This window comes from Rhizopus microsporus (assembly GCF_002708625.1).
Source record: "Rhizopus microsporus ATCC 52813 unplaced genomic scaffold scaffold_1, whole genome shotgun sequence".
Classification (NCBI taxonomy): Eukaryota; Fungi; Mucoromycota; class Mucoromycetes; order Mucorales; family Rhizopodaceae; genus Rhizopus; species Rhizopus microsporus.
Window position 1 is genome coordinate 57426 of NW_019671916.1, and position 11815 is coordinate 69240.

Here is an 11815-nt window from a genome sequence, read left to right on the forward strand (position 1 = left end):
AGGAAGAAAAAAAGAGGGTATAAATATACACAGACGTCAATTTATTATTATTATCATATAGTATCATTATTTCTTTTCAGACGTAGGTGAAATGATTTTGAAATCATCCAATCTGACAAAGACGCCGCGTTGAGGGAAAGTTTGAAAGTATCGCGTACCATTAACTGACCCATCATTATTCCCCACTAATTAAAAAAAAAAAGTTAGGAGGATATACAATTGGGAATCTTATTTTACCTCTAGACTCGAGTTCGATTCCAACCCAAGTTCCTTTTGAAAACTCGACCATACCAATATACTTGATCGTACCCAACGTCGGCAACGGTCTACGAAGCAATTCGACCTTTTGTCCAATTTCGGGCACAATGGTGGCCGTTGCTTCATCATCACTGCTATCACTGGTATTATACCCGAGCGACCATCTCGATCGGCTCTTGGGCGATTTAGTGCGTTTCTTTTGCTGTTGCATCGTCGCACGGTGAGGACGCGTAGGGGTATCAGGCAATGCAAACTTTAAGCGAGTTTGTCGGGGTGCAGACGGCGCGGAGGATTCGGTCGTCAAGACGTCCTTGTCGATAGGCAAGAGAGCCTCTGTAAGGGACGAGTGAGACCCTTGACGCTTGGTCCGCTGAAAGGGTGTCTTGCTGGTATCTTCGTCAGGTTCTTGAGATTTTCGAAGGATGGAAGGTGTGGCTGTATTTGAGGCGGAGAGAGATCTCAAGCGACCTCCTTCCCGAGATGGTTTGTTTCCTTCTATTTCCTGGGTCTGAGTCGATAGCCGTTTAAGCGCAGGCTGCTGCTGCTCAACAGTTGCTTTGGCCGGTATCACATTGACAGGTTGTGTCGTGGACGCTTTTTTGGGTTTAAAGCTAAAGATGGTCGAAAAGTCATTCTCCATTGGTTTTGTCAAGTTACGACAGGGCACATTGATGTCTAATTAAAAAATGGATAAATGATTTTTTTGAATGATAGATAGGGCTTTTTTTATATACAAACCATCAGCCAACTCTTTCAAGACTTCCTTTTCAATCATTTGAAAACCACCCTCGGCCTTGATCATCATCCATCGTTTAGCAATGTACTGAGCACATTTGGCCCTTGCCTCGGTCAGGACACCATCTACGGCAACATTCTTGACCATCTCTTGTCTTCCACCGAGATCACGGACGATACCTTGGTAAAGTGAGGCAGCGTTTCCGTCATGAATACCGTCGGTCAAGACCTTGGCGAGGACGAATTCAAGAAAATCGACCGAGAAACCGAAACCGATACCATCGACGCAAGAGAGTAAAATAGGATACTCGACGCAATAGTATTCAAAGTGGTTGGAAATCATATCGATTGTCTGATGTAAAAAGGTATGGAGGATGTTGAGCAGAGGTTGTGACCAGGTAGGAATTGGATCTGCACCTCGAAGGGCTGAAAGACAGAGATGAAGTGAGTGCAACACACGGACAGCGTTATGCTTGGTTATATTAGCAGAAGTAGTGTCAGCAATTTCTTGAACAAATGGTTTGTTTGTCTGAACAAGGATCGCAAATGGCTTTTGTGACCACAGAGGAGCAAGTGATTCAAGTGGATCTGAATAGAGTGTGATCAGATGAGATTTGAGATTTGCCAGATACTTTTCTTGTTTATCAGCAAATAAAAGCATAAAGGGTAAGAGGGGAGCACAGTCTTGACAGACGCATTTGAACTGATGACAGAGGGTTTGCATTCTTACCAGAACGGCCAAGCAGATGGTGTTGTAATGACCGAGGTAATCAGCTGCGGCAAACACTTTCTGAAGGATACGTAATTCATGTTTCTTTTCGTTTAACCGAGTTAGCTGTTTATTGTGCGTGCTGGAAGTGAGAGGGGGTAGAATAAGCTTGTCGGTATAAAAGTAATAGAGAATGACTTGTAAAGTGGTAGGTGAGAATAGATCAGAAGGTAAATGAACAGAAGAGGTAGATGCTTCTCGAAATTCTGTGCAAAAGACTGAGTAGAAGTAACTGGATTGACTGGCCAGAATGAAACGATGGGCAGGAAAGGCATGTTGTGTTTTCTCTGAATCCTGTTGCGTTGATTGTTGGTTATTCACTTGAAATATATTTAATACGACATCTGTACAGAGTTTTTCATCAATCATGCGCTTCAAGTCGGATATCCACTGTTCTTTATCCTGATCTGCTTCATGATTAGGCAAAAGAGGTACACCCAGCTGAGATTCAAACTGTAGTATTTCTTGACGCATGTTATTCAAGACCACTTGAGACTGAATAGCAGAAGGCGAGTTTATGGATATGTCATGAGGTGCGTCAAAATCTGCTGTGTACCAGAATCGGAGTAGTCGCCGAAGGGTTGTATAAGGTATCACCGGGCTGATATCTATTGTATTTGATGTTAACAAGTCTGGCAGGTATTTTTCTCTAAAGGCTAAAGGCACTCTAGCCAATAAAATAGCTTAATGTACGTGTCAGTAAAAGAATAAAAATGTAAATGGAGTCTAACCTTTATGTGCCCATATCTTTGTAGATGGGTATTCGAAGCAGATATCAGCAACATAATCTTGGGCATTTTCTAACACATTAAATAAAGATTGTTGAAGTGTCTTTAAAGGACGTTCAAACATGAAATAAATAAAGAGAAAGAAAGAAAGAAAAAAGGAGTAAAAAAAAAAAAAAAGAAAAAAAATAGATTTAAACTTTTTTGAATAACCATCTCACATTAAATTGGCCATTTTTGGAAATACAATGAATCCATTACATATACAACCAAGATCACAAAGCTCGAAGTGTAATTGAAAAATAAATGGCAATTCTTGAAAAATAAATAGAGTCTATGTGACATGTCTCGAATATTTAAAGAAGTGATAAGGGAAGTAAAAGTCGATGAGTCTCTAATTAACCTCTTTATTGTGTGTCAAGACGAGAGAGAGCTCATTATTACAAACAGCGTCATTTTATATGAAGATAGAATTATTAAGGAACCGATTTAATTATGGCCAATAATAGTTGGGTATGTCGCGTTATATGTTAATAACATGTATTGTTGTCAGTATCTTTGTATTATTCATTCTTAGAGTATAGATTTATAGTAATCTCATACGACAAGTTTAAGTATTTATAGGGTAAATACGACAGTCTAGTAGGTTTGTGACATTTGTTTTTTGATAACTGACAAAATATACCAGCCGCACTATATTCATTTCCTCCCCACCCCCTCCTCCTTGAGTTACAAATTTCATATATAAAAAAGAGCCATTTTGGTCTAATGCGCTATTTAGTAAATTCCAAGTCAGATATATTACCTTGGTAAATATCTATAAGGCGCAAGACTTAATTGCTCATATGTACGAATGTATACAAAAATGTACCTATCATTACTCAGCAATTCATTCATTTCTTATACAAGCAGTAATTAATCTCTTGTTTATTGAAAATACTTACAAATAGCATTAAAAGCCTTTACTATCCTTGAGCAAAAGTGTATTATAAACTATGAATGCTCAGTTTACTATCAATCCCTTCTTAATATATATATGTGTGTGGTTAATGCAGCCTAAAAGTTCAAAAAATATTTTTTTATATTTTCTACTTCAGACATCCCTGGTCACATTTTTTTTTCTTTTTCCCCTTCTTTCAAAAATGTCATTTAGAGCACTTAAATCAACTCGAGATATTCTTCAACAATTGAGAACAGGACCTGGAGCGACTGCTTTACCTTCAAATATAAACAAGATTGCATTGACATTTGCGATAAAGGGAAAGAATGAGAGCGCTTCAGCAAGGTATATTAATACAGTATACAAAGAGCAATGACTCATGGGTTATAAACAGACACTTTTTACAAGAGAATCTTCCTCGTATGCAATATAATAACCCACATATAGAATATGAAGTCAATAGAGTCCATGATTCTAGTATTAAACCAACAGTGACCATTCATTATAGTAAATATATTGTGTGTACTTTTTAAAGACTTTAGCTAATATGTGTCAATTTGTAGGTGATGGAAAATCAAAAACATTAGATATTGCTCGTGTGCAGTCAAGTGCCATTTGTGAACAAATCATGAGTAGTTAAAATAAACAGGATAGAACGATTGAACAACCAATGACAAAGACCAATACAGATATATCTTGTACTAGACATGACCAAATGAGTTTGTACCGTAAAAAGAGAGTGACTATCTGATTGAGTGGTGGTGGGAGCATGGTCACGAAGAATGGTGTATTCGGAATAGATCCCTTATGATACATCATCTGAGCTGTTTGTAAAGCGAGTTCGACAAGAGCAAAGTACCAAAATAGAGACTATACAAATTAATTACATATTGATATATGTATATCTAAAACACTTACAGTATATGGAGAATTGATGGTGTTTTGATGCAATAAAGAAGCAAATTGATCTCGACCCATAACTGATCTTTCCTTGTAAACAATAAATAGACCCAATAGTGTCATCAGAAACAATCGGACCAAATTCCAATATTTGACAGAAACATCTTGGCTAATTGTTGTATTATTACTATTGTTGCTGTTGTTGTTGACATTGGCTGTAAAAAAAGGATTGTTTGCAAAGAATGGATTGTCATTCATGTTATTATGGTTCATTGCAAGGAATGGATCATCGAGCTGTGGTAACAATGGTGGCGGTGCACCTAATTCCTCACTAGGGTCCTCGGTACTATCTCTTCTTTTTGTTGAAAAATGAGTCTGTTCAGCTGTATATTGACATGATCAGTTTACACAATTTTTTAAAAAAACAAGTTTCTTATTACGAAAGGCAGTAGAAGTAATCTTGCCAAGACGGCTTTGTCCTGATGCCAATATACGTTGCTGTCTTCGTTGTCTTCTACGTTCGTCCATAATTAAAAAAAAAGAAAAAGAAAGAATATAGTAAAAGAGAGGACCACGTATTAACGGTGCTTTATTATTGCTGAATTTCTACAGCCACACCGAACTAGCGTTCGTGCTATACAAAAATTTAATAAAAATCAAAGCTTTTTTTTTTGATCAATATTTATCTCAGAAGGGAAGCCGTGCACATTACGACGGTTTTAAAAAACATTTAATTTCTTCTATAGTTGGGAGGTCGACCTCTTCCATCTCAAATCGAAAGAGAAATGGACAGCATATTCTTACAAGCGTTGATATCTCGTTGCTATAATGTCTTGCAGGTGTTACAAATCAGGACACTACAGCCTTTCAATTCAGACATTCTTGCAAGAGGATCGTTATTACAAGCATTGCAAACTTTTGAAGTCTTGTATTCATCAATTGTAATGGCGATATCTCCAGCTGCTTCTCCTCTTTAATGCTCGCCAAAAAATGCCAGTGACGCCACGCCTGTTTCCCTTCAGCTTCATCGAGTCTTTTCCAAACATTCTCGCACCAAAGACTACGAGGAGCACTTTCTCTCTTTCCATTTGGAGCTTTGCGAGCTTCCACTTTTGGCTTCTTTGAAATAACAATGAGATAAGACTTGAATACCAAAGCTAAAATTGATTACGTACCTGTTTTTGGCAGCTCGGTTCTTTTTTTTCTTTTGGATTTGCCATCAGTTTTTGCTTCTTGCTTCTTTTCTTCTCCCTGTTTCTCTTCTTTCTTTTCTTCTTATTATACTTGGTACCTCCATTTACAAGCATGTTCACCATTTCTTCTGCCGCCCTTTGTCTGTCTTGATACAAGTAGAAACGAGCCTTTGCTATTTTATAATCATAGAAAGCGGACAAGGCGCCAACATGTGTAAGAATATATTCAATGTAGACGAAGTAAGCAGCGCATTGTGGTGTTTTAGGAGAGAGTATATTGGTCTCAATTTTTTTATGCCCTTTTGAGCCTTAAGTCTTTCTAGTTTTTAATGTACTTTGTTAATCCGGTCATGTGATAATACTCTGCTGTTGAGCAGCGTCTTATTTGATGGTTGGTTATATCTAAACCAAGTGCAGCAGTGAGCACGCTTTTTTTCCCAGGATCAAGAAACATGGGCTAGTTGTTCTTTTGTTGAATACAAAATTAACTGAAAATCCGTCAGACTTGACAGTATTTGCAAACATGATTTTGTTGTTCTGATTTGGTAAGCAATCTACAGACAAGATTTTACCTATTGATTCTTAGTTTTTTGAAATTAAAAACTCTGTAGAACATTCATAATTGATCGTTATAATTCCTGGTAAAGATTCTTTAACAAAGGCAGATAAAGAATTTGCGCTGATATTGATGAATCGCCAGTGCAACGATGGGTTTGGTAATACAGAAAAAAGCCTAGGCAGAGGTAGTCTTCTAACATCATAAGCATGGTGCTCTTTATGTTCTGCTCCATATGTCCATAGTATATACAAGATACAAGGCAAAAAAGCACTTGGAGACGCAAACAATTCCTTTAGTGTTACATATGTGGTTATAAACCGCTGTTATGGCAGGCAAGCCTTATCAACTGCTGTTTTTGTCTCTTGAGTGAAAGTAGCATCTTGCGGCCATTTAGGCTCTCCTTTGCATACAGATTGATAACAATAGTCATAGGCTATTTTCTTCACGTCTTGGTACGCCATTGACTACATAACACAAGTTATTTACATATTCTAGTAGGATATTTCACATAAAAAAATGGAACTTACCACAAAAGTGTTTTGAATAAGATACGAAAGGTATTTAAGCAATCTTGCTTCAAAGTTCTCGACTATGCAGTTTGTGTATGTGGTCGCTAGTTGTATACATGCCTCTGAAAGACATTGGCTAGTTCCACTCGCAAGCTTTTTGGTATATATAATGAATCTATGACTTTGTCTAAACAAATTCCAGTTTTCAAGTAAGCCTTCTGGGAGTGCAGCACTGTTTGCCACCCGCTTATCCATAACTAACTGACATATTGAATACCAAAAATCTTGCTTAAGGATAGGACTCGAATGGGTTTTTAAATTCAATATGTACTAGTTGATAAAAATCTGAGCTCTGAAAACTACTTGACGCGCGTCTTCACATGTCAGTATTATTGCCAAAGTTGATTAAAAGAGAAAGAAAATAATAGGTTCATAATTTCATTTTATTTTGAAACTTTTTGTGGTCAGGGGCAAATGCGGATCAAATCAAGAGGCTATATGGGTTCTTCTAAATGATTTATACTTACTTTATTGCATAGTTACTCTTATCGACAGAGTTTCTCCTTTTTACAAACAGGTCCTTTTCAATTGCTTTTGACAAATGTCCACAGTCACTCAACTGGGTTTTAGCTCCGGTGAATAGGATGAAAGGAACACATTTGTAGTATTAAAAAAAAAGAACGTGATCCTTATCAATTATGCGAAGAAAGAAAGTATTAGGGTGGATATTACATTAGAAAAGCAGGGCATTCCTGTGGCAGCATCGCAAAATAGTCAAGATAATTAAATCAACAGTACAAAGCACAATTGATAGAATAAGAAGATCGGATCGCCCCTACTAATCAATACAAAATGTAGAGCCTATAAGATAAATGAGAAATCACAGAGGTTGCTTACGGGAACGATGGGAATAATCCATTCGTAACATACAACGGCCTGAGGCTAGAGTTGCGTAAAGTAGATGTAAAGGTTGGTAGTAGACTGTTATCAGCATTCTGAAGAGGATGGAGTATGGTTCTTATACTGCTGCTCATAAACCAGCGTTGATAAAAGAGTACATGAAGAAAGGGCTTTGTTGGGCCCATGAACGTGTCCACTGGATGGATGAACAGTGGCCTAGCATCATTTGGAGCGATGAATCTCGGTTCATCGTTACCGGTAACGATGGTGGTGCCAGAGTCATCAGAACGATATGACGCTAAGCATATTGTACCAGCGAAGAAGTATGGAGGCGGTGGGGGTGATGATTTGGAGCTGCTTTCATGCCAATGGTTTTGGTCCTTTGGTCTTGGTTGACGGTACAGTTGATCAAGACAAACATAAATATTTTAACCTAAAGCCTTCAACTTGGATCGCACAGCTCTTCTAGAAAGAGAATAAGGATTTTATATTTCATAAGGATGGAGCTAGCTGCCACAACTGGCGACTATGTTCAATGATGGAAGGAAGCCCACCAGACCAGGGACTTTGAGTACTGACCTGCGCAGAGCCCTGATTTGAACCCGATAGAGTATGTTTGGGTCGCTTTGGGTAATCTTATCAAGGAAAGAAGAAGTGAGATAAGAAATACTGAAGAGTTGAGTGTCGTGCTGAGAGAAGAGTAGGAGAAAATAAACCCTAAGTTAGCTACATGTTTGGTCAGAGGCATGAAGGCTCGATGCGAGGTGGTAATAGCCGCAAAAGGAGGGTCGACGAAGTACTAATTTTTCTTTTTCTTTTATATTCTTTAAATAAGCATGTCAAAGCTTATTTTTTTATAACTACGAAACCTCAAAACACTGAGCATGAAGAGCAATGACTTTCCAAACATTTGACGTATAATTTGCGGAAGATTAATTTACATTTTGGTACGAAACCGAACTATGTGTGACTCTATTGCCAACCAGTAGCCTAGTTACTGTTGTCAAGTCAAATAATTGCTTAAACGATGTTACCAACCAAAGCTTATCACTAATACTCTCCCAAGTAAGATGGTCGATATGTCGAGTCTGGATGTTGACGCTTAGAATGTATGGCGCTTCTTCTTTTTTTTCTTGTTTTTTTACAAGAATATACAAAGTAAAGCTTTTTGATGTACACACCGTATATACTTTTTCTTTTCCTCATTCATCTTACAACTTTATCAAGTCTTTTACAAAAAGAGAAATACTCACAAACCATTCTTCACTATTCACTTAAAAACTATCTACACACAAGCAATGCATTAGATGCTTTGTTTATTATCACAGGAGACCCCCACAAACCCACTCTCCTTTTTAGATTCGCTATATCTTGATGAATATTATTAAAATTTACTTGGGCCTCCTTCTCACTCATTAAAGGCGTCGTTCATTACAAAAGAATCCTTCCTTTCAGGCGTTGAATAATTGATTCAATTTTTCCGAGTTTTTTCCCAAAAAGTCAAGTACGTATTACGACGTAACATAAAAGGTAATTCTAAGCGGGTAGTTTTAAAATAACAAACTGCTGAATTATTTTATTGATCTAATATTAAGCCAATGAATTCAAGTAGTCCAATGGATCGCTTAGTGATTGAATTTGATTTAATGAAATAGCCGATGAGCGTGTCTTGATTTAATAAATAAGACAATACATATTGAAGATATTCTTTCATATACACCTTGGTTGATTCGAACCATTGATGAATATAAATCAATACGTCATAGAGTAATCCATTTTGTATGATAACCATTTCATTTGTAGATTGACATGATTCGCATTGAAGTGGTCTGATCAGACAGAGAGGCCTATTATAACTTGATAGTAGTGTAAATGACATCCAATCATAATTTAAACTTTCTTCATAGTTCGACAAGGATTCACTTTTAGACCAGCGTAAACAAATAGGTTCATTCTTTTCCTGACTCCTTTTATATAAATTAGACAAGTGACTGCAAAGTATTGGAACATCGTCATTATAGATAAAGGTCATGATCGGCCTACCCAGTAGTGCATGATTAGGTTGTGCGAGGTGTTGATTCTGTACTTGGTCGATCGTACCAAATGGACTCAGTTTGATGATTGAAGGTATCAATAGTTTATTCTGACTAGGCTCGGTCATTGGTTTCATTAACCAATAGTCCAGACAAGTTGAACTACCCAAGGGATCTTGATGAATACAGACTTGAAAAGATAATAGCTGACCATTTGAATGTTGTATAGCACATTCTGGTATTATCGTTAGCTTGGATGATAATTTAATAAACTGAACTATCGACCGTCCAACGATGTCTGTCATTGAATATCCTAACAGATCCAATAATTCATCTGTGGCTGTAATAATAGATTGAGTCGAATGGTTGGTGATGAATAAGCAACTTGATCTTAGGGGACAATTTGCAAAAGAATGAGACATGTTGTATGTATTTGTGTGTGTGAATAAAAAGAAAAGAAAAAAAAAAAAAAAGAAAAAGGGAAATAAATAATCACAATAATAATAATAATCATGGGCGCGCGTGATTATAACTTCACATGAAAGTACCTGAAACTTTTTTTTTATTGTTTTTATTTACTTTATGTTTAATCTTTTTCTTTCACCTTCAAGCTAACAAAAGAATGAGTGACCATCTTTGTTTTTATATAATATACTTGCCACTTTCTTAACTCTTGCAAGACTGGTTGTATGACTGGATTTACAATCTTCTATTCCATAAGGTGGTGTAATATAGACCTCATCCATGACAATAATTGTATCCTTAGACCACCGACACGGTAATCTATATCATTGTAAGAATAATAATTTGATTACGCTTTTCTTTTCTTTTTTTGCTTTACGTTTTGCTTAATGCATAAAATATATCTTGTCCTTCCTTTGATACTCCCACTCCCATCTTTGATACTTGTTCACTAAATCCTCTCATCGCTTCCATTTCTCGATTCTTTACTACATCCAAATGAATATATCCAATATTTGCATAATCCTTCTTTTCTTGTTCAACCGATAATATCTCTTTTATATGTGATAACTTGATAATACGAAATGAACTATGCTTTGCCCCTTCAGAACTAGAACAGTGTAAGTAACAGTTAAGGGTAATATCATTTGTTTATATGGATTGTTATTAAATATATATAAAAAAGGATATCAAGTACGAGACAGTTTGTCATTTTGTCTAATGTATAAATACTGCCTTCCATCTGTTCATTTAACACAGTCTTGACTTTAATCTGTCTACCAAGCAATGTCTCAGCTGCATTCATTGTCTTGATCTGCTTCCTTCTGTCGTCCATCTTTAAAAAAAATGAAAGAAAAAAAGAAAAAGGGAAATAGCACCATTTTTTTAATTTTGTTGCGCCTCATCCCTTTCCTTGCGGGCTTTTTTTTTTTTTTTTTTTCTTTGTTCCATTTGCCCATATTCCATATGCTGTAAATATAACTGTTGTTTCTTTTATTCATGAACCATATTCAAGAGTAACTATGCCAACAAAAAGAGGATACTGTTATCAATTTGCTTTTCTTGACGATCACACCGTGTCAACAATCAAGTCACATGCCCAACCTCTTCCTTGTCGCTAAAGAAAGTGACAAGATACAAAATTCCTTTGAATTCAAACTGTGTCCATTTATAGTCCCCATTTGCCTATCTTCTTCTTTTTCTTCTCTCTCTCTTTTTTTTCATCATTCATTATGCGTTTCATAACACTTGCTGCTGTTGTAGCACTACTTTCAAATCCAGTCTTGTCTGCCATGACAGGTCCAAATGATCCACGTATCGAACAATGGAATCGAATGAAAATCGCGATGCCAGACGGTATCTTGCCTGAAGAGAACCCCATTGTTCGTGTGAATGAAGAACAGAGCTCACCACTTACTCGTCCCATGCATAGACATCAGTTAAATCAGGGCCAAGGTTACAAACAGATGGCTATGCCTCAAAACTTGAAGCATGTTGCTCCTTTGCCTCCTCGTGCTGCCCAGGTTGTGTCATCTCGTGCGAGCAAACAAGGTATGTCTCTCCCCCAAAAAAAAGAAGTAATTATCTAGTTTGGGTACTTATTTTAAAAATAAAAGCTGCATCACCTACACCAAGACCCTTTAGAAAACTCATTGCTCTAGATGATAAAGGAAACCGTCAAACATTATCCACTGAAGAAACCTCTGCTCGTGCTTTACTGAAAAAAGGATTGATCCAAGAAAAGCAAGTGGTCGGTATGGACAGCGAAGGAAATGTAGAAATCTTGGATATCCCTGCATATAATCGTCATTAATTTAACTTAATAAAATTCT

At 36.9% G+C, this 11815-nt stretch overlaps 6 protein-coding genes across 6 annotated transcripts; 2 read left to right on the top strand and 4 right to left on the bottom strand.

Annotated features, from left to right (window-relative positions):
• Positions 1–21: 21 nt before the first annotated feature.
• Positions 22–2619, bottom strand: RHIMIDRAFT_392 (uncharacterized protein). The gene is made up of 2 exons (XM_023615190.1): positions 997–2619; positions 22–933 (listed from the first exon to the last, which is right to left on the bottom strand). The coding sequence occupies exons 1-2, from the start codon at positions 2234–2236 to the stop codon at positions 176–178; spliced, it is 1998 nt and encodes a 665-aa protein (XP_023470577.1). The 5' UTR covers positions 2237–2619; the 3' UTR covers positions 22–175.
• Positions 2620–3539: 920 nt separating this feature from the next.
• Positions 3540–4187, top strand: RHIMIDRAFT_400 (uncharacterized protein). The gene is made up of 3 exons (XM_023615203.1): positions 3540–3772; positions 3822–3934; positions 3991–4187. Exons 1-3 carry the CDS (start codon positions 3630–3632, stop codon positions 4065–4067), a joined length of 333 nt encoding a protein of 110 aa, XP_023470578.1. The 5' UTR covers positions 3540–3629; the 3' UTR covers positions 4068–4187.
• RHIMIDRAFT_252316 (uncharacterized protein) lies at positions 3914–4881 on the bottom strand. Its single transcript, XM_023610940.1, has 2 exons — positions 4346–4881; positions 3914–4297 (listed from the first exon to the last, which is right to left on the bottom strand). Exons 1-2 carry the CDS (start codon positions 4583–4585, stop codon positions 4064–4066), a joined length of 474 nt encoding a protein of 157 aa, XP_023470579.1. The 5' UTR covers positions 4586–4881; the 3' UTR covers positions 3914–4063.
• Positions 4882–8845: 3964 nt separating this feature from the next.
• Positions 8846–9972, bottom strand: RHIMIDRAFT_252317 (uncharacterized protein). Its single transcript, XM_023610941.1, has one exon. It carries the CDS (start codon positions 9941–9943, stop codon positions 9065–9067), a length of 879 nt encoding a protein of 292 aa, XP_023470580.1. The 5' UTR covers positions 9944–9972; the 3' UTR covers positions 8846–9064.
• A 64-nt stretch (positions 9973–10036) lies between these two features.
• On the bottom strand, positions 10037–10917 carry RHIMIDRAFT_252320 (uncharacterized protein; the record flags this gene model as incomplete). The annotated part of the gene is made up of 4 exons (XM_023610942.1): positions 10674–10917; positions 10363–10603; positions 10181–10304; positions 10037–10132 (listed from the first exon to the last, which is right to left on the bottom strand). Coding segments are annotated over exons 1-4 (541 nt in total), but the record flags the coding sequence as incomplete, so codon positions are not given.
• Positions 10918–11215: 298 nt separating this feature from the next.
• RHIMIDRAFT_232323 (uncharacterized protein) lies at positions 11216–11796 on the top strand (the record flags this gene model as incomplete). The annotated part of the gene is made up of 2 exons (XM_023607719.1): positions 11216–11534; positions 11600–11796. The coding sequence occupies 2 exons, from the start codon at positions 11216–11218 to the stop codon at positions 11794–11796; spliced, it is 516 nt and encodes a 171-aa protein (XP_023470582.1).
• Positions 11797–11815: the final 19 nt, after the last annotated feature.

Coding starts and splice junctions, on each gene's coding strand:
- RHIMIDRAFT_392 (XM_023615190.1), bottom strand. CDS start 2,236: ATGCGTCAAGAAATACTACAGTTTGAATCTCAGCTGGGTGTACCTCTT. Junction 934..996: donor CTTGAAAGAGTTGGCTGATG/GTTTGTATATAA, acceptor TTTTTTAATTAG/ACATCAATGTGCCCTGTCGT.
- RHIMIDRAFT_400 (XM_023615203.1), top strand. CDS start 3,630: ATGTCATTTAGAGCACTTAAATCAACTCGAGATATTCTTCAACAATTG. Junction 3,773..3,821: donor AATGAGAGCGCTTCAGCAAG/GTATATTAATAC, acceptor GGTTATAAACAG/ACACTTTTTACAAGAGAATC. Junction 3,935..3,990: donor AACAGTGACCATTCATTATA/GTAAATATATTG, acceptor GTCAATTTGTAG/GTGATGGAAAATCAAAAACA.
- RHIMIDRAFT_252316 (XM_023610940.1), bottom strand. CDS start 4,585: ATGAATGACAATCCATTCTTTGCAAACAATCCTTTTTTTACAGCCAAT. Junction 4,298..4,345: donor CCATCAATTCTCCATATACT/GTAAGTGTTTTA, acceptor TAATTTGTATAG/TCTCTATTTTGGTACTTTGC.
- RHIMIDRAFT_252317 (XM_023610941.1), bottom strand. CDS start 9,943: ATGTCTCATTCTTTTGCAAATTGTCCCCTAAGATCAAGTTGCTTATTC.